General features: G+C 42.6%; 1 protein-coding gene across 1 annotated transcript; it reads right to left on the bottom strand.

Annotated features, from left to right (window-relative positions):
* Positions 1-3,486: 3,486 nt before the first annotated feature.
* On the bottom strand, positions 3,487-23,290 carry LOC112244860 (probable G-protein coupled receptor). Its single transcript, XM_024412697.2, has 4 exons — positions 22,922-23,290; positions 19,759-20,130; positions 6,322-6,482; positions 3,487-6,038 (listed from the first exon to the last, which is right to left on the bottom strand). The coding sequence occupies exons 2-4, from the start codon at positions 19,998-20,000 to the stop codon at positions 5,137-5,139; spliced, it is 1,305 nt and encodes a 434-aa protein (XP_024268465.1). The 5' UTR covers positions 20,001-20,130; positions 22,922-23,290; the 3' UTR covers positions 3,487-5,136.
* Between the last annotated feature and the right edge of the window lie 1,046 nt (positions 23,291-24,336).

A 24,336-nucleotide genomic window follows, 5' to 3' on the forward strand; every position in this document is an offset into this window, starting at 1 on the left:
TTTTTGGTATATGATAAATCCATTGTGTTGACAGTATATGGTGAAGTCAACAATTACACAAGCTCTTACATATCAAATCAACTTTTTTTAAACCATAATAAACCTCAAAATCATGTGAAAATATGTTAAGCTCAGCTTAGAAATTGGGAATCAAATATTTTCTCTGTCCATAACTTCACCTTTGTGCATGGTCCATAATACGACACTAATTGAAGTATTTTAATCTACTTCAGGTCATGTAAATTCGAGATAGACAGGGATAATATGAGATGCAAATTGGCGTCGGTTGAACACTAAGGCAATCGTTTGTTTCAATGTGTGTGTGCGTATAGATGTAGAGAGTGTGTGTGTATAAAGGGAACTAATCCTAGGCTTAATACGAGTTGTGTCTTATTTTATGCCAGCACACTGTAATCCTAAAATGGAGCATTACTCCCTCTGTGTGAGTACACATATGTGTGCGTGCACAGAGCTTGCTTGGGTCCAGAGACCGAGCTTGCTGGTGTCCAGTGGTGAGTTTGCATCCTGAATACCATGCCTATCATTGTTAATTCTGGATACTCCATTTCTGTAAATATTCTCCTGCAGAGGTGATAGTCATTTCAATATATTTGCACACCAAACAGCAGAGCACCATCATCTGGCACTGTGTTATCACGGTAATAAGACAATATTTGGCCCTTGGAGCGGCAGGTAGCCTAATGGTTAGAGCCTTGGGCTAGTAACCAAATGGTTGCTAGATCAAATCCCTGAGCTGACAAGGTAAAAATATTTTCTTCTGCCCCTGAAAAAGGCAGTTAACCCACTGTTCCTAGGCCTTCAATGTAAATAAGAGTGTATTCCTAACTGACTTGCCTAGTTAAATAAAACATTTAGCCTCAATAAAAAATACTCTGACCTTGTTTTTGTCTGTGTGTTCAGCAGGTGTGTGTGTGTATGAATCAGTTTAGGATGCATTTCCTCTGTCTGGCTGTCACAAGCGAAAGTCTTGCCCTAAATTCCCTCCAAACACCCAAGATGCTCCAACTTCCTGTCTTTCCTGGGAATTCCCATGGCAACCCAGCCAGCCTGCATGAGTGGGCATAGCTGGACCAGGAACTGGAGCTCATTCATATACAGTGTATCTAGCTATTCCACTAATCTGTTTATTTATCTATTCGTTTATCTATCTGTTCGCAGATTCCCCTTTTCGTTTGAATCTGGGCCATGGGGACACAAAAGGCTTTTAAAAATGTAGTTCACAATGTTCTTTCTGTGTTGATCATCCATGTCTGTCTCTATCCCATAATGTTATCCCTTAAATCAAATCTCTCTCTCTGTGCTTTGTGGGAGTTATAGGGGAAATGATTTCCCCTCATTTGACACCTTAACTTGAACTGTAAACAGTTTTGTACTTGCATTGCATAAAACACAATGGAGGCTGTACTATCCTTTCATTGTATGTCAGTTGATCATTTATACACAACGTCTATGAATAAACATAATGGAACTAGTAATATAAGTAATATAAGTCATTTGTCTTTATTAATCTGTGGGTGTATAGAGAGCAATAGTAATGGCTTTTCTAACGGAGGCTAATTCTTCAATGGCTCATTGGTCAAAGCCTATGGTGAAATTAAATGTTTTTTTTGTTGGGGGTGGGGGTTGGATAAACAACAAAAATAAGTTCTGTGGTAAACACAGGCTTAGCATATCTTATATACATTTTTTTCATCAGCTAACGTCCCTTTTTTTTTAAAGCATTTATGTAATCAAAACAAGCACATAAATGCTTCATAATTCATAGAAGTCATGTAACTGGCTGATATTATCTCATAGAATAAAAGCCTGTGTTAAACCTCATTCATTTCCCCATAGGCTTTGACCAACGAGCCATGGCTAACTCAGCTGGCGAGCTCTACACACGTGAAACAGGTGTTAGAGATGACCACTTGAGAGCTGTTAAGCAATGGATTTTTTTCCCATATATATGAAGTAAAGTACTTGCTTTTCAGAACAACATAATCATAATTTCTTGCAAACAGCTCCTTCAGAAGTTTATTTGCAGAGTTAAAGCAAAAACAACTAGTCCATGTAGAAAGAAATCCCCTTTGATAGGGCGGTCTCTGCCATCACATGTAAAAGGTAGCCTATTGAATGCAATGCAACTTATGATAACATACACTGAGTGTACAAAATATTAGGAACACCTTCCATGACATAGACTGACCAGGTGAATGTGGGTGAAAGCTAAGATCCCTTGTTGATGTCACTTATTCAATCCACTTCAGTCAGTATAGATAAATGGGAGGAGACAGGTTCAAGAAGTATTTTTAAGCCTTGAGACAATTGGGACATGGAGTGTGTATGTGTGCCACTCAGAGGGTGAATAGGTAGGACAAAAGACTGAAGTGCCTTTGAACGGGGTATTGTAGTAGGTGCCAGGCACACCGGCTTGAGTGTGTCAAGAACTGCAACGCTGTTGGGTTTTTCATACTCAACAGTTTCCTGTGTGTATCAACTATGGTCCACCACCCAAAGGACATCCAGCCAACTTGACCCAACTGTGGGATGCATTGGCGTCTTTGTCACCTTGTTGAGTCCATGCCCCGAAGAATTGAGGCTGTTCAGAGGGCAAAAATGGGCGCAACTCAATATTTGGAGGGTGTTTCTAATATTTTGTACACTTAGTGTATAATAACACATTGTTTTGTAAGAAACAAACTGTACATAGTTAAGAATATTGCAATTAAACCTCAACTGAGAACCAAATAGTTAAATTATCACATTTCATATTGTGTAATAGAAATAACTCACCTGTTACACTTAGAGAGTGTTGAATGTTCACCATATTGAACATGGAATAAATAATAAATAATCAAAGTTGTTCAGACAGTGGATGTATAGTACAGTGTAGATAACATTATTCAAGTATTCATTTGTATTGTCTCTCAACTCAAACATTGTACTTGTAGTAGTAGTGCTAGTAGAATATACTAGTAGTAATATAGGTGATTGGAATGGTTGGTAGTAGAATTAGTCCCACAATTTGTGGTAGTTGTAGCAAGAAGGAACAAATAACAGTTGAGACAACTGTATCTTTCAGGACTTAATGCACTTAAGGTATATGCTGGACTAATCTCGGAATGCAACAACACAATAAACTCAATCAAATTAATCAAATGGAAACATCAAAAGAAACACACTACTTGTAGTCCCTTCAAGTGCTGTCTCTGTGTGTTTCTTTGACCCATTTTTCATGTTATCCAATCGGTAGTTACAGTCCAGTCGCTGCAACTCCCGTACGGAAGGTCGAGAGCCGTGCGTCCTCCGAAACACAACCCAGCCAAGCCACACTGCTTCATGACAGAACGCCTGCTTAACGCGGAAGCCAGCCACACCAATGTGTCTGAAGAAACACCGTACACCTGGCAACCGTGTCAGCATGCTTTGCATCGCCTGGTCACGGCCAGCTGCGACAGAGCCTAGACTCGAACCAGGTTCTCTAGTTGCACAGGTAGCACTGCGATGCAGTGCCTTCGACCTCTGCACCACTCAGAAGGCCTGTCTCTGTGTGTTTTAAGGGCAGTGTGTAGGGGGCCATACGGTTGCTCCACTGGACTGACATTGATGTGGTCTCCCACAGGGCACAGATGTCAGTACAACATCTAGATTTGACTTACATTTTAGTTAAGTTGTCAACTAATGTGAATTCAATGTGAAATTAACCAAAAATGCCACCCTGTCATTCATTGGACTAATCAGTTTTCCATGTTGATTCAACGTCATCACATTTAATATTTTGGTTGAAATGACGTGGAAACAACGGTCATTGTCAGGCATAACAATAGGAGTGTCAAGACAGCACAAACAGATCTGGGACCGGGGCCTCGTTTCCCAGTTGCGATGTACTGTAACTTAAGCATTATGACGATCATATCAGATGTATCGTTATTTACGAACCAACTTTTTAATTGCGTTTCCTAAACAATCACGTTAAGAGAATGTTCGCCAAGGGCGTCGCTAGACCACGTGTCGATAGTGATAGGATCCAATGAAAAGCAGCGCTGCTCTCGGAATCAGCTTTCTCCATTTAAATCATATCTTAACATGAGAACTATTCCAAAATACTGAAAACAGATCAGCTACTAGAGAGATATTACCACCCATGGCTGTAAATAAGCTATTGAGGCAGCTTATTATGCTTACCCAATAATAATGCACTGAATCCCAGATTGGGCACATCATTGTACAAATGTTGTCACACATCATGAAACACATTGAGGCAAAATATAACTAAATTGATCCCACTGGGCACACACTGATTGAATCAATGTTGTTTCCACGTAATTTAAAATAAATGATGTTGAACCATCTGTGCCCAGTGGGATTGAACATGAAATAATTTCAATGTGATTGAAATAGGCTATATGGGCCGTTATAGGCTATGGATCTTTTAATGCAGTCATCTCGGTTTTCATTTGAAGCACCATTTTATCCTTCGCTTGTTTGTAAAATGTGCTAATACTTTGGTAACTTTGTATCTGTAGTCAACTTCGTTCTGAAGTTATTGTCAGTCACAGTCAGCAGACAGCCTAAACATCTTGATCTTTTATGAATAAAGGGACGTGGAAGGGCAAAAAGCATCCAACGATGCACTTTGGCTCCTCTACAAGTGGTCTGGATCCCTCGTACATGTGCAAAGTTTTCCTAATGAAGGCTCTGGGAAAAACCTTCGCTGCTAATGATACATCGCAAGAAGGTTCTTAGCGATGATCTTAACGCTACGACGGCTCTGGGAGATTACGCCCAGGCTAATTTTGCTGCTCTAGGTCAGCGATCCTGGGGAAGTTTGCACTGCCATTACAGCAGTCAACTACAGTAGGTGCCAGTGGCATACGTATCTAAGAATATTGTTGATTAACTGAAATCCTCAGGTATCTGCCCTGGTATCCTGAACCCAGCTGTCTGCCCAGTCTTGTCCAGGCTGTTCCTGCTTCTAGTATTCCTGTGGTTAGCGAAGCCATTTCCGAAGTCAATAAGTTTCCAGTGGCCAGATATAAAGGTGTTTTAACAGTTTTAACTCGGCAGTCAGGTGCTTGTGTCCATACAGTAACAGTATATCACTGGGGTCCAGGTTAGTATATCAGGGGCGTTTTAATTGAACTCCTCCGGTATCTGTCCAGGTATCCTGAAGTCAGCTGTCTGCTGCGCTGTCTGGTCCAGGGTGTTCCTGGGGCTGGATGTGCAGGTGAAGCTGGCTCTGGTCTCCACCGTACAGCTGGTTCTCTGGAGGAACTGCAGGAAGTTCTCGTGGGCCGAGCCCTCGTGGCCGCTTGACAGGGCCAGCCGGGTGGAGTAGCAGCGCCGCAGCTTACACAGCTCCTCCCTGATCTGGCGGTTCAGCAGCCCATAAAAGAATGGGTTGACGGTAAAGGAGGAGTACGCTAGCCAGGTGACGGCCTCCTCTAGGTCAGGTGGGATCTTGGGCGGGTTGTTGATAGTCAGGTGCAGGTGGAAGGCGAAGTAAGGCAACCAGCAGAGCAGGAACTGGCCCACAATGACCACCAGGGTGAAGGCGGCCTTGCCCCCACCAAAGGGCCTTTTTTGGTGGAGCCTCCTGGGGGCGTTGCGGGTGGTGATGATAGTGGTCTGGCTGCTGATGGAATCTGAGCGGTGTTTAAGATGGCTGGCCGTCCAGGACGGTAACGGTCCATGCTGTCTAGCCGCCACGCGGGCCACTTTATAGACGTTACAGTACACAGCAAAGATGACTGCAGCGGGCAGGCAGAAACAGGCCACTGTGAAGAGGACAGAGAAGGCCCGGCGGTGGCCGCTGTGGCTCCAGTGGAGAGAGCAGTGGGCAGCGCTGATGGAGCTCAGGCTGCCGTAGCTCGGCCAGCTGAACACAGTGGCCAGCCCCAGGAGGGCTGAGACTACCCAGACCAGGACCATGACGGCTGTGGCCAGCTTCAGGGTCATCTTTACCTCGTAGCGCATGGGGTGGACAATGTAGTAGTAACGCTCCACGCTGATGGCCGTGATGGTGAAGATGGAGGCTGTAATTCATATCAAATGAAACGTTATAAATCGCTACACACAGTACAACAATCAAATGAAAGTGATTAAAAAAACAGAAGACAAAAGAGATTAATATTTGAACATAAAAAACACAAATCTAAATCAAACAATTGATTGCTTATAGTCGTCAGAAATGGCACCCCATCCACTGTATAGTGCACTACTTTTGACCAAAGTCCTGGTGAGTAGTAGTGCACTATATACAGAATAGGGTGCGATTTAGGATGCAGCCCTAAATTGTGTCTGTCCCTTGTACTTTACCTGCAATGAGGAACACGTTGAGGAAGACGTACACCTGGCACTCCAGCACTGTGAACACCACGCTGGCGAAGTACGGCGAGCTGGACACAATTCCCAGGGGCATGAGCAGCACGGCACACAGCAGGTCCACCGCACACAGGTGGCACACAAAGGCAAACTTCCTGAATTGAATGATTTTAACTGTATTAATCCCCAGAGAAGAAGCAATATACACCCTAAATCCCGCTCAGGTAAATTATCAGCATTATCATCATACTGCAGGCCCGTAACAAGTAACCATCATTGATTCTTGTTTTAACCCATGCCCTCAATCAAAGCATCGGCCCCATGGTACAGTTCTAGACAATCTTGGATCTATGCCAATTCAAGTTAGCCCTATGGTATTTTCAAATAAGGGGTCACCAACTAAGCATAGTTCGAGGCATAGGCCTAATGGTTCTGTTCCAGGCAATCTGGTATCTATTACAATTCAAGCCAACCCCATGGTATTTTCTAGTAAGGGGTTACCTGTTGAACATGGCACGTTTGTAATAGAAATCCCGCAGCACCCTATCCACTGGACTGATTCATGTCAATGCCAGAAGTTTGATTACTAAAATGTATTTGATTGTAACTCTGGCTTCTCAAACATTCTGGTTATAACTGAATCTTTGCTTCTCAAACATTCTGGTTATAACTGAATCTTGCCTAAAGAAGTCCATGTCGGACTCTGATGTGTATCTGACAGGTTATAACATTTTTAGGTCTGCTAGAGTTGGCAGAGGAGGGGGTGTCGCCGTATACATACAGAGCAATTCAAATGTGTCTGTATCCATCACTACCTCTGTCCCTAAGCATTTTGAATGTCTAGTCCTAAATGTGGAACTCTGACATTAGTGGTAATTCATTGCTCTTCCTCGGCCTCCATATGTGCTCTTAACAAATTGTCTGACCTGCTGTCTAACTGTCCAACTGTTTAATCTGAATTACAGATAGTGATTGATCTTAATCTAGATTGGTTGATGCCAGTATGTGATGGGCTGAAATATATTTGTATTGAGCTAAATCTAACTGAGCTGATAACTAAAACAACTCGCAACGTCTTTACATACCTAGAAAAATTGACTCAATTAGATTCTAACAATTCTAACAAATGCCCCTCATTAATTGACAGCAAATGGGATATTTGCCAATGAGTATACAATCTCACTCACGCATTACTACAAAGATATATTTTAGGAATTTTAATGAGCTACATTTTTTTTGTTTGAGATGGGGTTGAGTGACTGGGGGGGTAGTGTCAACTATCAATGACTTGGATCAGGCCCTTAATTTTTGTATTACCCTGTTTAACAATGTTGCAGATAAATGTGTGCCGTACATAAAACTAAGGGTAAATAAACAATGTAATCTTGGTTTACTCATGAATTGTCTGAGGAATTACAGGAAAGAAATGTAGCTTGGGCTAAGACTAGACGGACTGATTCTACATCTGATTGGCAGTCCTTCAGATATTTCAGAAATAAGTGTCTATCCCTGGAAATAAAAAAAAAGAAAGAAAGCTAAATCAACAAATTTCTTGAATTGTGTATCAGAGAGTGGTGGTAATCCAGGCAATTTCTGAAAAGTGGTCAAATCTTTGAAAAAAAACACCACCTCCTCGTTGCCCCAGCAGGTTTTGACAGCCTCTGGCCCCATTCTAAACAAAATTACAATTTGTGATGCTTCATTTCAACCCTTTGATGTCTATGATGTACTAAGTGCTTTGCTAAAGATTGATGTTAAAGAAAAACATTGGGTCTGATTCACTTAATCCCTTCTTGCTGCCCCACATATTGCAGAACCACTGACCTAGATACGTCCTCTCCCTACATAAAGGAGGAGATCCTTCTAACTACTGTCCAATTTCCAAAATATATTGCCTTTCCAAAGTTTTAGAATCCCTGAATAACTTTTAGCTAATAACTCTTTTAACTTCTCACTCTATTCTTAACGTGCACCAATACGGTTTTAGACCTGGACAAGGCACAGTTACAGCTGCTACACTTGTTTTAGATGATGTGGTAAATTGCTTGGATCAAAACATTTATTGTGCTGTCGTATTTCTCGACCTTTCCCAGGCCTTTGATACCCTTTCCCAGGCCTTCGATACCCTTTCCCAGGCCTTCGATACCCTTTCCCAGGCCTTCGATACCCTTTCCCAAGCCTTTGATACCCTTTCCCAGGCCTTCGATACCCTTTCCCAGGCCTTTGATACCCTTTCCCAGGCCTTCGATACCCTTTCCCAGGCCTTTGATACCCTTTCCCAGGCCTTCGATACCCTTTCCCAGGCCTTGATACCCTTTCCCAGGCCTTCGATACCCTTTCCCAGGCCTTTACCCTTTCCCAGGCCTTCGATACCCTTTCCCAGGCCTTCGATAGGCCCTTTCCCTTTCCCAGGCCTTCGATACCCTTTCCCAGGCCTTCCCCTTTCCCAGGCCTTTGATACCCTTTCCCAGGCCTTCGATACCCTTTCCCAGGCCTTTGATACCCTTTCCCAGGCCTTCGATACCCTTTCCCAGGCCTTCGATACCCTTTCCCAGGCCTTCGATACCCTTTCCCCGGGCCTTCGATATCTATTCTGACATTTCACATTCTTAAAATAAATTGGTGTTCCTAACTGCCCTAAAACAGGGAAGTTTCACTAGGATTAAATGTCAGGAATTGTGAAAAACTGAGTTTAAATGTTTTTGGCTAAGGTGTATGTAAACTTCCAACTTCAACTGTAAATAATGTTGGTCTATCTGTTAAAACGTGTCATAGTCATCTGCATGCAGATGCCATTGCCCCAACTGTCGAACAGGCTATTTTAAAGCTGCCATTTGTTTTATAACCCGCGACAGTTTTAATACTCACCACTGTATCCCTCATCAAAAGGTTGGCTGGTCCTCATTAAAGTCCTGTAGATCAATTTATTACTCCCTTTTTTGTTTACAAAGCCCTTCTACACAAGCTTCCAACTTACCTAACTTCATTGCTAACACATAAAAAATGAGATACCAAACCCATTCACAAGGTTGGTTAACTCTTCGGATTCCTCGAGTATCCACGGAATTAGGTCAATCCTTTTTTAATTTCATGCCCCAGATTTCTGGGATCACTTGTGCCACTAAGGCGTTTTAAACCACTGATGTTAAAATTGTTCACTAAAGGTGGGCAATTGTTTTGATTGATTTAGCAACTTGTTGATGACGGCTGTGATGTGCGTGATGTTGAAATGTAAGATACTTCTTGATGCATCCTGTTAAAAACAGTGGCAAGAAAAAGCATGTGATTTCTGCAAAAATTTGACATAACATTTGATTTGATCTTCATCTAAGTCACAACAATAGACAAAACACAGTGTGTTTAAACTATTAACACACAAATTATTGTATTTTTGGTGTATATTTTGAATACATAATTTAAACATTCACAGTGTAGTCTGGGAAAAAAGTATGTGAACCCCTAGGCTAAATGACTTCTCCAAAAGCTAATTGGAGTCAGGAGTCAACTAACCTGCAGTTGAATCAATGACACGAGATTGGAGATTTTGGTTAGAGCTGCACTGCACCCATAAAAAACATGCACAAAATGTTTGTTTGCTATTCACAAGAAGCCTTGCCTCATGTGAACCATGCCTTGAACAAAAGAGATCTCAGAAGACCTAAGATTAAGAATTGTTTCCTTGCATAAAGCTGGAAAGGGTTACAAAAGTATCTCTAAAAGTCAGTTCAATGTAAGACAAATTGTCTATAAATGGAGAAATTTGAGCACTGTTTGCTACTCTCCATAAGATTGGCCATCCTACAAAAATGACTGCAAGAGCGCAGCGCAGAATGCTCAATGATTAAGAAGAATCCTAGTGTCAGCTAAAGACTTACAGAAATCTTTGGAAGATGCTAACTTCTCTGTTGAAGAGTCTACGATACTTAAAACACTAAGCAAGAATGGTGTTCATGGGGGGACACCATGGACACCATCCACAGCGCTACTGGCAAAATATTCTGTGGACAGATGAAACTAAAGTTGTGTTGTTTGAATGGAACACAACACTATGTGTGGATAGAAAAAAGGCACAGCACACCAACATCAAAACCTCATCTCAACTGTAAAGTATGGTGGAGGGAGCCTGGACAGCTTGCAATCATCGACGGAAAAATGAATTCCCAGGTTTATCAAGACATTTTGCTGAATAATGTAAGGCTATCTGTCCGCCAACTGAAGCTCAACATAAGTTAGGTGATGCAACAGGACAACAACCCAAAAAACAGAAGTAAATCAACAGAATGACTTCAACATTGGAAAATATGCCTTCTAGAGTGGCCCAGTCAGTCCTGACCTCAACCCGATTGAGATGCTGTGGCCTGACCTCAAGAGAGCGGTTCACACCAGACATCCCAAGAATATTGTGGAACAGAAACAGTTTTGTAAAAAGGATGGTCCAAAATTCCTCCTAACCGTTGTGCAGGTCTGTTCAGCAACTATAGAAAATGTTTGGTTGAAGTTATTGCTGCCAAAGGAGGGTCAACCTGTTATTAAATCCAAGGGTTCCCATACTTTTTCCAACCTGCACTGTGAATGTTTACCTGGTGTGTTCAATAAAGACATGAAAAATTACAATTGCCTGTGTGGTATTAGTTTAATCAGACTGTGTTTGTCTATTGTTGTGACCAGATAACATTTTATGACCAATTTATGCAGAAATCCAGGTCATTCTAAAGGGTTCACTTACTTTTTCTTCCCACTGTATATATACAGTACCAGTCAAAAGTTTGGACACACCTACTCATTCATGGATTTTTCTTTATTTTTACTTCTACTTTTTTTCTAGTGAAGAACTATGACTTATAAGAACAATTAAATAACACATATGGAATCATGTAGTAACCAAAAATGTGTTTAACAAAAAAAATATATTTAATATGTGAGATTCTTCAAAGTAGCCACACTTTACCTTGATGACAGCTTTGCACAATCTTAGCATTCTCTCAACCAGCTTCACCTGGAATGCTGTTCCAACAATCTTTAAGGACTTCCCACAAATACTGAGCATTTGTTGGCTGCTTTTCCTTCACTCTGCGGTTCAACTCATCTCAAACCATCTCATTTTGGTTGAGGTCAGGGGATTGTGGAGGCCAGGTCATCTGATGCAGCACTCCATCACTCTCCTTCTTGTTCAAAAAGTCCTTACACAGCCTGAGGGTGTTTTGGGTCAATGTCCTGTTGAAAAACAAATGATAGTCCCACTAAGCGCAAAACAGATGGGACGGAGTTTCGCTGCAGAATGCTGTGGTAGCCATGTTGGTTAAGTGTGCCTTGAATTCTAAATAAATCACTGACAGTGTCACCAGAAAATCGCCCTCACACCTCCTCCTCCATGCTTCATGGTGGGAACCACACATGCAGAGATCATCCGTTCACCTACTCCGCGTCTCACAAAGACACAGCGATTGGAATGAAAAATCTCAAATTTGGACCAAAGGACAAATTTCCACTGGTCATCAGACCAAAGGACAGATTTCCACCGGTCCAATGTCCATTAATCGTGTTTCTTGGCCCAAGCAAGTCTCTTCTTCTTATTGGTGTCCTTTAGTAGTGGTTTCTTTGCAGCAATTCGACTATGAAGGCCTGATTCATGTTGTCTTCTCTGAACAGTTGATGCTGAGATGCGTCTATTACTTGAAATCTGTGAAGCATTTATTTGGGCTGCAATTTCTGAGGATGGTAACTCTAATGAATTTATCCTCTGCAGCAGAGGTAACACTTGGTCTTTCCTTCCTGTGGCAGTACTCATGAGAGTCAGTTTCATCATAGTGCTTGATGGTCTTTACAACTGCACTCAAAGACACTCAAAGTTCTTGAAATTCTACACATTGACTGACCTTCAAGTCTTAAAGTAATGGTGGACTGTTGTTGCTCTTTGCTTACTTGAGCTGTTCTTACCATAATATGGATTTGGTATTTTACCAAATAGGGCTATATTCTGTATACCAACCCTAACTTTTCACAACACAACTGATTGGCTCAAACACATTAATAACCTCTACAGGATCATTGTCCCCCCCACGGGACGCTTTTAACCTCTCTAGGCTAGGGGGCGGTATTTTCACATCCGGATGAAAAGTGTTCCCAAAGTAAACTGCCTGCTACTCAGGCCCTGAAGCTAGGATATGCATATTAGTAGATTTGGATAGAAAACACTCTGAAGTTTCTATAACTGTTTGAATGATGTCTGTGAGTATAACAGAAATTATTTGGCAGGTGAAACCCCGAGGACAAACCATCCAGAAATATTTTGTTGTGAGGTCACTCTCTTTTCAATGAGGTTTCTATGTGGATCTAGATTTCTAAGGCACTTGCTTGCAGTTCCGTTCGCTTCCACTGGATGTCAACAGTCTTTAGAAATTGGTTGATGTTTTTCCTTTGACAAATGAAGAAGTAGGGCTGTTCAGAACGAGGGTCGAGTCTAGTGTACTGTTGTGGTTGGGGCACGCGACCTGAAAGCTTGCTCCACTGTTTTTATCCACTATTGAACGCAGATTATCCCATCTTAAATTGTATTGATTATTTACGTTACAAAATACCTATAGTTGTATTAGGAAAGTTGTTTGAAATGTTTGGACAAAGATTACAGGTAACTTATTAGGTATTTTGTAGTCATGTTGCGCGAGTTGGAACCAGTGTTTTTCTGGATCAAACGCGCCAAATAAATGGACATTTTGAAGATATAACGACAGAATTAATCAAACAAAACTACCATTTGTGATGTTTATGGGACATATTGGAGTGCCAACAGAAGAAGCTCTTCAAAGGTAATGCATGAATTATGTCGTTATTTCTGAGTTTTGTGTTGCGAAATATGATTATCTGTGTTTGTTTGATGGGGTGCTGTCCTTAGATAATCGCATGGTTTGCTTTCGCAGTAAAGCCTTTTTGAAATCTGACACTGTGGCCGGATTATCAAGAAGTTAAGCTTTATTTTGACATATTGCATGTGTATCTTCAAGAATGCCAAATATTTACAATCCTGTAGTTTGAATTTGGCACCATGCACTTTCACTGGATGTTGGCCAGGTGGGACGGTAGCGTCCCATCTAGCCTAGAGAGATTTAACGTACGCTAATGTGATTAGGACATAGACATATCTAATATGGGCAGAAATCTTAAATTCTTGTTAATCTAACTGCACTGTCCAATTTACAGTAGCTATTACAATGAAATAATACCATGCTATTGTATAAGGAGACTGCACAGTTATGTACTTGAAAATGTATCAATAAACCAATTAGGCACATTTGGGCAGACGTGATACAACATTTTGAACTGTACGTGGTCTAAAACTTTGGACATACACTGGTTCCATCTGGTGTTCAAAATCTAAATTGTGCCTCAACTGTAATAATACATTGTAGCCTTTCTCGGGCGTTTTAAAGATGATGGGCAGATTCAATCTTTTACCAGATCTAATGATTTATATTCCCCTACATTAATTTCACATTTCCAGAAACTTCAAAGTGTTTCCTTTCAAATGGTATCAAGAATATGCATATCTTTGCTTCAGGTCCTGAGCTACAGGGAGTTATATTTGGCTATGCCATTTTAGGCAAAAATGGAAAAAAAGGTCAGATCCTTGAGAGGTTTTTAATAGCCTGTTTAAATGTCAAACGTCAATTAGTGACAGACTCATTACTTCCAAGCAAAGTACATTTTTTGTCTCCTTGTCCTCAGCTAAAGAAGGCTGTAGCACAACCTCTGAATGTCGTAGAGACAAACCAAATATATCCCATATGCATCAGAGTTGTGACTTTCCCCTGCACCTTACAGCTTGTTTTTAGTGTAAAGCATTGCGGACTTAAGTCTTGTTTTTGATCGCTTTATACAATCAGGTCCATTAAACTTGTTTTCAAAACCGTAAGTTAGCAAAGGGTAGGCCTATGCTTTTAGCCCTTTACTTTAACAAAAGCCACAGTACCCTCACATACCTCCTCAATTCAAGCCCTGGTTTTAACTCAACACACCAAGCTCTTCACTGACACTGAGATATTTAAGGAGTGCATGATGACTGAAGGACCTGGCTGACCAAATCTATGGATAGTAGACTATAATTTTGTCTGTCAAACAGGTAGGCCTACCTCTTATTTATTGAATGGGAAGAAATGGGCTACAACACAAAGCCCTCCTGTTTTTAGTAGCCTACATTAGAATTAAAATGAAGAATGTTTAAATTAATTAGGTGTTCTCAAATTAGCCTACTTTCAGCACCCACGGCTGCCACTTCATAGTAATGTATGTATATTACTCGAATATGGGTTATTGTGAGGTCAATAAAAACTCTGATTAATTGCTTCATTATGGGCAAGGAAACATTGTTTTTATTAAAATCAATTATAGCAATAGCAACCTTACCTCCGGTCCTCCTTCTCATTTTTACAGCTTAACAAGGTATCAGTAGGCCTAGACTGTGCGCACAGATATAGCATTTTTGGACAAATTGACTTGCCTTCTAAAGTGCCACCGTACAGAGCACAGTCATTGGTTAGGCGGCACAAAAGGGTTTACATCAGCAAGAGCAGGGCAGGCTGGGGCTCATGATTGGGAACGCCTGTCCATTGCAGTGTGTGATGTATTGTAGTCTAGTTTTATATACACCATCCCAGCAGGGCAAAATCTATGAAATATAACTTTGCCATGTGCTTCTCCAAGCATGCTCTTCGTATAGCCTTGGCCTAAGCCCATTTTATAGGCCAGACTTTCTCAAATCTTTTGTGCCAGGGACACCATAGAGGTGTCAAGGTGTTTTCAACAGCTAGTCTGTTGGAATATTTTGATTTTGTTGCAGCAAGAGAGGAGACACTGGTCTTACATAAGTAGGTAGAATGAAGGGGGATTTATGTCTTCACTGCCATCTTGTAGAGTTGCGGATATTCTCTGCTGCTGAACAGCTAGAACGTGGACAGACACATCTCATTAAAATGAGCGTGCAGGCCTTGGTCACAGGACAGCTCCAATAGTTTATCATCAAGAACCGGTGATAAGCTGTGGCATGCTGACTAGACCGGGCAAGCGCGTGCGTCATAGCTTGATATTGCTAGCGAGTTTGTCCTGCGATATAATGTATTTAATTTTATTTAACAAGGCAAGTCAGTTAAGAACAAATTCTTATTTGCAATGACGGTCTACTCTGGCCAAACCATAACCCGGATGACGCTGGGCCAATTGTATACCGCCCTATGGAACTCCCAATCACGTCCGGTTGCGACACAGCCTGGAATCGAACCAGGGTCTGTAGTGATGCCTCTAGCACTGAGATGCAGTGCCTTAGAGCGCTTGTTCACTTGGGAGCCCCATATAAACATTGGGTTGTTATTTTACCTGAAATGCACAAGGTCCTTTTTTTCTGGATCTTTGTAGAATTTAGACCCAAAATCATGTGTTCTCTACTCCGCCAATTAATCTACAGATATCAGTCTTTTTCTTTCTTCTTCTTCTTCTTCTTCTTCTTCTTCCTCTTCTTCTTCTTCTTCTTCTTCTTCTTCTTCTTCTGTAGACTTTATATGGAGGTTGGCACCCAACTTTAAGGTGCATTACCACCTCCAACTAGACTGGAGTGTGGACCTCAGATCATCTTTCAATCCCCCATGTGGGTATATGGTCCTAAAATCCAATGATGAGATGGGAACGGTGGGACTTCCAGCTTGTCAAGTGTCTACATTTGTTTTGCAACGATCATGCATGCAACGCGGGCGGTGTGGTCAGCATGTCTCTTCAGTACTGGTGAACAGATTATGCATCCACTGCTTTCCCGGGTGTGATTGTGAGTGGAAGTAGTCCTCGAATTTGAGCAGAGTTTTGCTTAGATGTGTCCCCATCAATTTACCCATGTGATCCACATCACCCACGTCAGCCAGAGTTGAGAATAGGGGGAACATATAAAAAATGCCTCTATACACTCGGTCTCTCCAGATGCCCAGTTTTTTACTGAAATCAGCCATTTTTAAAATTTGCTTGGGAAATGTCACTTGCGTGTTCCTGCTTGGATAGGTTGAGCAGCTGTCTCGACGGTAGGCCTACAGATCCCGATACAATGGTCCCAATGTAATTCTTGACCCTTTATGTACTCATTCAGAACATTGAATATTTCACCTGCAGTTGTATTTTGAGGCAACTCTTTGCAACAAGGAAATTATTCATACATGTAGCGAATATATACAAGAAGCGTGCATTTCAAATGTCAGTCGTCTCATCTAATTGGATTGCAAAGTGTGGGCTCTGTCTAAAGCCTGCATGTGATTCAACATAATCTGCCACATCCTGGATTCTACGTGTGACAGTGTCATTGGAAAGTGGGATTACACTGATCTTTGTAGCAGCAGTTGGGTCTAAAACCTCTTGGCAAGGATCCACAACTGAGGGCATGACCATATTTTCAACTATAGTGAAAGGAGCCTGGAAAATGTTACGAGAGAGGAAATATGAAGCCTTCTGACACACCCTGGCCATAGAGAGGCTTTAATTCTGTATTTTGGTTGGACGTAACAGAACTACCCACCACCAAAGGACCAAGCAGCGTGGCCAGGAGGAGCAAGGATCCTGGGCCCGGGAGAAGAGTGAGTGGAGGACCTCACGGACATGGGAGGAGGTTATGGCAGGGGACTAGACCCTGCCATGGAAACAGGCGGAAACAGCAAGGGAGGAATGGCGGCGATACCAGGAGTCACGGCAACGAGGCAAGCATGAGAGGCAGCCCCAAAAAATTGTGGGGGGTTACATGGGGAGGGTGGCAGAGTCAGGGTTCAGACCTGAGCCAACTCCTCGTGCTTACCGTGGGGAGCGAGTGACCGGTCTGCACCCCATGCCTATACGGTTCTGCGCACCATGCCTTCAGTGCGCATCCACAGCCCGGTGCGCTCTGTGCAAGCTCCCCGCAGTGGTCGTGCTAGAGTGGGCATTCAGCCAGGACGGATTGTGCTGGCTCAGCGTTCCTGGCCTCCGGTGCGTCTCTTCGGCCCAGGTTATCCTGCGCCAGCTCTACGCGCAGTGTCCCCGTTTCGCCAGCAAAGCCCAGTGCGGCCTGTTCCAGCTCCCCGCACTTGCTGGGCTAAAGGGGGTATCCAGCCAGGACAAGTTATGCCAGCTCTGCGCTCTAGACCTCCGGTGTGCCTCCACGGTCCAGTGTGTCCTGCGCTGGCTCTACGCACTATGCCTCCAGTGCGCCGTCATAGCCTAGTGTGTCCTGTTCCAGCTCTCCACACTCACCGAGCTAGAGTGGGTATCCAGCCAGGACGTGTTGTGGCAGCTCCACTCACTAGGCTGCCAGTATGTCTCCTCAGTCCGGTGAGACCTGTTCCGGCTCCACGTTCGAAGCCTCCAGTGATGATCCATGGCCCGACGCCTCAAGTGATGATCCATGGCCCGAAGCCTCCAGTGAGGATCCATGGCCCGAAGCCTCCAGTGATGATCCATGGCCCGAAGCCTCCAGTGATGATCCATGGCCCGAAGCCTCCAGTGATGATCCATGGCCCGAAGCCTGCAGTGATGATCCATGGCACGAAGCCTCCAGTGATGATCCATGGCACGGAACCTGCAGTGAGGATCCATGGCACGAAGCCTCCAGCGTTGATCCGCAGTCCGGAGCCCCCAGCGACGGACTCCAGTCCGGAGCTTCAAGCGACGGTCCCCAGTCCCCGGGGTACTGTCACGCCCTGGCCATAGAGAGGCTTTTATTCTCTATTTTGGTTAGGCCAGGGTGTGACTAGGGTGGACATTCTAGTTTCTTTATTTCTATGTTATCTATTTCTTTGTTTTTGGCCGAGTGCGGTTCCCAATCAGAGGCAGCTGTCTGTCGTTGTCTCTGATTGGGAATCATACTTAGGTAGCCTTTTCCCCACCTGTGTTTTGTGAGTAGTTGTTTTCTGTATAGTTTATTTGCCTTACAGAGCTGTTCGTTTTTTCACTTTGTTATTTTGTTCGAGTGTTTTGATCAATAAATATCATGAACACTTATCACGCTGCGCTTTGGTCCATGCCTTCCGACAAGAGACGTAACACCTTCAGTAAACTCTCATTGTCTGTGAAATTATTGTGCAGCATTTTTGCTTGGTTGGACTTTTCTTTTTTATAAAAATAAAAATCCGGTTCATGCTTGAGATGTGGATACTTTGTTTCTAAATGTCTGCAGATTTTCGATAACTTCATAGCATTGTTATTTAGGCAAGTCTGATATATCCCACAGACTAGTTTTGGCAGGCAGGTCTCATTTGAATAAAATCCAGAGAGAAAGAGAGCATGCAGGCTGCACAGCAGGGTTAGCTTGTGCGTGTGTGTGTTTTTTTGTGTAGCTATACTTAGTCATGGCGACACAATTCGCTTACTGTGTCATGCATAGTTCAGTGCATTGGGCAAGTAGGTCTACGGCAAGTATATATTTGAGTCAAATATGCTGCAGACCACAACAACACAAAATACATCAAATTCAAGACAAATATGCTGCAGGCCTGCAAGCATTCCTCCACAGAACTGCGCTGGGGTTTGAGAAAGACTGGTTTAGGCTATAGGGGCATCATTGGGCACACATGAAATGCTATAATAAGCAACTAACTCTCAAACCCTGAGCAATATGACATTTAATCTATTATGAAATTGAAAAAGCATGACCCTCCCCCTTTTTCCTCAGGGTAACTATTGTGTAAATTGTAGCCTATTTAATTAGCCTGGGGAGATGCACTTACTGTACTATAATGTTAAAATGAGGTGAAATCAAAAGTAGTTTTTTTTACACACCGTCACAATTTAAATTATATCACTGACGATATTTTGGCTTGGTGGTCCCAAAAATGATCTACAGTCATTTACGAAGTCGAATTAGGAACCACTTGGGCCACCCTGTGGACTAGATGTCATAGCCATGCGTTTCTGGAGTATTGTCAGGCATTACATGCATTTGAGCAAAGATACAAACGTATGTACATGTATTTGAAATACATTTTACGTGATGTTAATATATTGAAATGTTTTTTTTTCTGTATGTGTTCATTAGAACAAATTGAACTTTAGCACTGATGTCTGGTGAAACAAGTACAATAAATATATATATATATAAATTCCAGAAGATACACCTCAATTATTTAATAGTATATGCAATAGAAACAAGGAGATTGGGCATACATTATCGGTGCATTAGAAAGTCATAGGGGACCCAAGTTCCTTTTATGATGTACAGTGTATCTGTTTTCATGCATTTATAATCTGGTGTATTTTTTACCATCCTGCCAGCCAAAACAAGATGGCCACAATGGAAATAAGTTGCAAAACTGTTTTGTGTTATTCTTGTTGATTACGCATTGTATTCACTTATGTCTTATCCTTGATGATTATCAATTGTGGTTGAATTATGTTTTTAAATGGTCGAACAAATCAAATCAAAAAGTACCAAAGTACCTGAGGTGCGGGGCTTTGACCACCACCACCAGCACGGCTGTGTTAGCCAGCAGCGCCACCACGTTCAGGGTCACCATGAAGAATATCCCTGTCAGGTCCTTGAAGCGTGTCTGGGAGTTGGGCAAGGTGCCCAGCTGTCTGCTAGGGGCTGAAGGGAGGGGCGCCCCCAGCCCCCACCACAGGCTCTCATTGGCTGTCGTATCATTGAGGTCAGGGGTCAGAGGTGAACCAGAGTGTTCCATAGTTCACAATGAGAGTTCCAGAACAGACATAAAAAGCGTTCCATTAGGCCTAGACTCCCCCATCTTTCACTGGTGTGGTGAGCCAGAGGATTCCTTCTGCTTAAGAGTCAAACGGTTAAACTACGTTTCCCTGTTGGAAGAAAAAGGAAGACATCATCAATGGACTGGTTGTGTTTTTGGGGATACTTCTGTATTGACAGTAAAACATCATCAGCCAAGTTCTGTAGACCAATGTGTATTTCACCTTGAAATACACATTGACAAAAACAACACAAACACTGACATCATAATTCACCATTGCAAGAGAATGATGAGATTATCTCTGCATGCTAAGCCCTGTTCCGTTTTCATTATTGCAATGTCCCACTTAATACTCTCAAGGGATAATAACAACTATTTAACATCAAATCCACAACGGAAGTGACATTTTTCAATTGTTTAGGAATAGAATTTGCTTTCATTTTGTAGACACTTCACTGTTGGCCTATCCCTTGTGTTCACAAATATCCATAGATTTAACCCCTCTGTGTTGATACTGCCCATTAGTTTCAACACAGTTGATTGACACAGGTGTCTACTACTATCGACCCTAAATCTATAGAAAAGGACATCTGTAACATTTCCCTTTGGATTGTGGGACTATTTATAAAAGAAAGGATGCTCTCTCTCTCTCTCTCTCGCTCCCCCCCCCCTCTCCTCTCTCCGTAAGAGGATAGGAGGATAGGGACCTGATCAATAGGAATAATTCATGGAGGAGAGGACACTCTCCCTCTCTCTTTTCTCCTCCATCCTTCTATCGTTCCCTAACCTTTTGAAATGGAAGATAATGAGCTTGCTTGTTTTAGCCATGCAGCTGCGGGGGACTGGCACTGTTGATTAGTATTTGCCCAGTGTCACCCTGACTGCGTAGGGCCTGCATAGGGCCATCAAAGACACACACAACCTCTCACCAGAACAGACTTGATCTCCATCTCTATCAAATACAATATAGTTCAATGAACACTGTGTTCAGCTTTCGGTAACAACAATGCACAACATAGGCCTTGTCACATTAACATTTCACTTGCCCCTGTTTATCAGAACTGTACGTACGTATTGAGTGCCTTCTTATGTACTGTAGCTGTGCATCTAAACCTTTTTAAGGTCTGTCATATGTCAGAGGGACAGTGATATCAAGTGTGTGGGTGACTTCAAAGCAACTTTATCCCCACACACATGGCTCACATATTATGCTCTGCTCCCCTTCATGTGTGTGCCATGAAGATAAGAGGGACGCAAGCACAAAAACAAACCCCAACCTTCAATGTATTGCTGTTCCTGCTTGTTTCACTCACACACCCACCCACGCACACACACACACACACACACACACACACACACACACACACACACACACACACACACACACACACACACACACACACACACACACACACACACACACACACACACACACACACACACACACACACACACACACACACACACACACACACACACACACTCTGTCACCTGAATCACGGCTGTGCAAGGAGCATCATCAGTTTCCCAGAACCTATGACTATGCATGCTGTTCTGTTGTGTCCTATTTCCATGTGCTTGCTGGTAGACTAGTGCTGCTCTACTGATGCTCTCTCCCTCTGTAATCGGCTCTGGTGGCCGTCCGGCGGATTGGCAAGCCATGTTAGTAATGAGATTTATTCACAGTACAAAAAGGACGAGTCAGTGTATGTATGTCTTTGTGTACATTATGTAAGGATGTCCCCGTTTTCATCCCTTCCTAGTGTCAAGCCTACATACAGCATTTGGCATCTCCTTTAAATGCATAAGTTAGACTTCTGAACTGGCCATTTTAAGCCATGCAATAGCATTTGGTTCAATACCACTTCTTTCCCAGGAAGATTACTTTTATAGAAGTCCATTATAAGTATTTTGTCTTGCAATGGTTTTCTTAAATGTCTAGCCCAGGACAATTGGAAAAAATGTCAGTTTCAGGAGACCAAGAGGGTATTATGGACTTGAATGAGTGATCTAGTACAATTTGATTGAAATGAAAACATCTGCCACAAATAAATCACACCTCTTTGGATGTGAGACATCCTCCTGATGATCAGAATACAACCGTCTTTAAGAGTTTGTTGTGCATCAATTAACAACAGTTAGATTCTGGGTTAAACTTGGAACATCGTTATACTCAGAGGTATAGTATATGAGGAGTGATAGAGACTGGTTTTTACATCAGAAGTTAATGGTTATCTGTAGGAGTCAGATGGCTTTGGAATGTTGGGTGGGCGGGAGGAAGTCACAGGATTTAGTAGGGGATACGGGTGGAGATCTTTGGATTAGGCATCAAGGGGGTTGAGTTCAGGTCAGATCCCCTTAAGGGAGAAACAATGGTTTATTACCCTATTACTTTGTCTTCCTGTCGAACCATAATAGATGTAAGGATTCGAGAGAAGGAGGAGTGCCTAAACTGGAGTACATATACGTGTGGTGGTGGAAACATGGTTTGTCTAATGCAGCTGTATTGACCCTCTGGGAAAAACGTAACTTGGTTTAAGCTTTCATTATGTCCTTTGAGTTTTTTTTCTTCTGGGAATTAGAACCTAACACACTTAACACACTGAGCTCCAGCTAAATAATAGGCTCCCCAAGCTTATTATCAACATGTAAGCTATCTTATCTTATTTCAACATGTACGCTATCTTATCTTATTTCAACGTGTATATCTAAAATCAAATGACACAATAAGTGTTATCAACATAGGCACCACTATAAAGTGGTATTTATTAGTATTTATAGTATTTATTTCAGGCACCAAATTTAGTTGGTTAACCTGGACTTGCTTACACACACAGGAAAGAAACATTTTTGTTTTAAATGATTCAAATCAATGTTTTTATCATTAAATCATAACTCACCTGACATGAGTTGTGAATGGATGTTTATCATAAAAACATAAAATCCTCCCGTCCAACTCCCACTCCTCTTGAGTTATGTAGGGTGAACTACGTGGATTGTCCAGGGGGTTTTCTGTTCCCAGGTGGACTGGAATTCCATTATGTATTTTATGTATCCAGGCCTGCCATAAGGCTCTGAAGTCTGGGTCGGTGCCAACAGATGCTAAGACCTCTAGATCTGACACCAAGGATGGCTCACTAAAGCTTGGCACTCTGCTCCTTCTACTCCTGGTCCACGATTGATAAGTATCCCTGATGGACGGATGTCCTGTGGGAAGGACTCCTGGGTAGGACTGGTGTCAGAGTAGAGGAGCGATAGACTGATAGGTGATGTGCAGACTAGGGAACTCAGAAACAGCACAGCTGGCTGGCTAGATGGGGGAGGGGCTAGGCACCAGTCAACGTTAGAATCACATCATCAACAGAGGATCATTGGTGAGGATGCTTTTGTGAAACTACGCCCACACTGTCTCTTTCTCTCATCTCTCAGTCAGTATATGACTGTGACTGTCACACATTGAATGGTATGCATCAGCCTAAACACACACTTCTCTGTCCACCTCCTGTCCCTCCAGGACTCCCCTGGGTCCTAAGAGTACACACACACACACACACACACACACAGTTAGGGGTTCAACATGTTTTATTTTATTTGGAAAACAGTTGCAAAAAGTAATTTAATAGCATCAGTGAAGACCAAACTGAATATTGTGAGATGAGTGGGAATTGGAAAGACATTTATTTAACAGGCACAATGTGTTTTTAAGGCTACTATGTGAGTGAATATATCACAAATCAAATCAATAATATATATAATCTACAGTACTCTTAAATCATTCCTAGGACCATGCCTCAGGACTACCTGGCCTGATGACCCCTTGTTGTCCCCAGTCCACCTGGCCGTGTTGCTGCTCCAGTTTCAACTGTTCTGCCTGCGGCTATGGAACCCTGACCTGTTCACCGGATGTGCTACCTGTCCCAGACCTGCTGTTTTAAACTCTCTAGAGACAGCAGAAGCGGTAGAGATACTCTGAATGATAGGCTATGAAAAGCCAAATAACATTTACTCCTGAGGTGCTGACCTGTTGCACCCTCGACAACCACTGTGATTATTATTATTTGACCCTGCTATTTTAGTAAATACTTTCTTAGTCGATGCACGGGTGCAGGTTTTGTCCTTCTCCACAAAGAAGAACCCTGCACCGGCGGGGGAGGCAGAGGGACGGATGAACCCTGCAGCTAAGGAGTCCTCAATGTAGGTTTCCATAGCCTTGGTCTCCAGACCCGACAGAGAGTACAGTCGTCCCCAAGACTGAGTGGTGCCTGGCAGAAGGTCAATCCCGCAGTCATAGGGTCGGTGCGGCGGAAGCGAAGTG

The sequence above is a fragment of the Oncorhynchus tshawytscha genome, linkage group LG02 (genome assembly GCF_018296145.1).
Source record: "Oncorhynchus tshawytscha isolate Ot180627B linkage group LG02, Otsh_v2.0, whole genome shotgun sequence".
Lineage (NCBI taxonomy): Eukaryota > Metazoa > Chordata > Actinopteri > Salmoniformes > Salmonidae > Oncorhynchus > Oncorhynchus tshawytscha.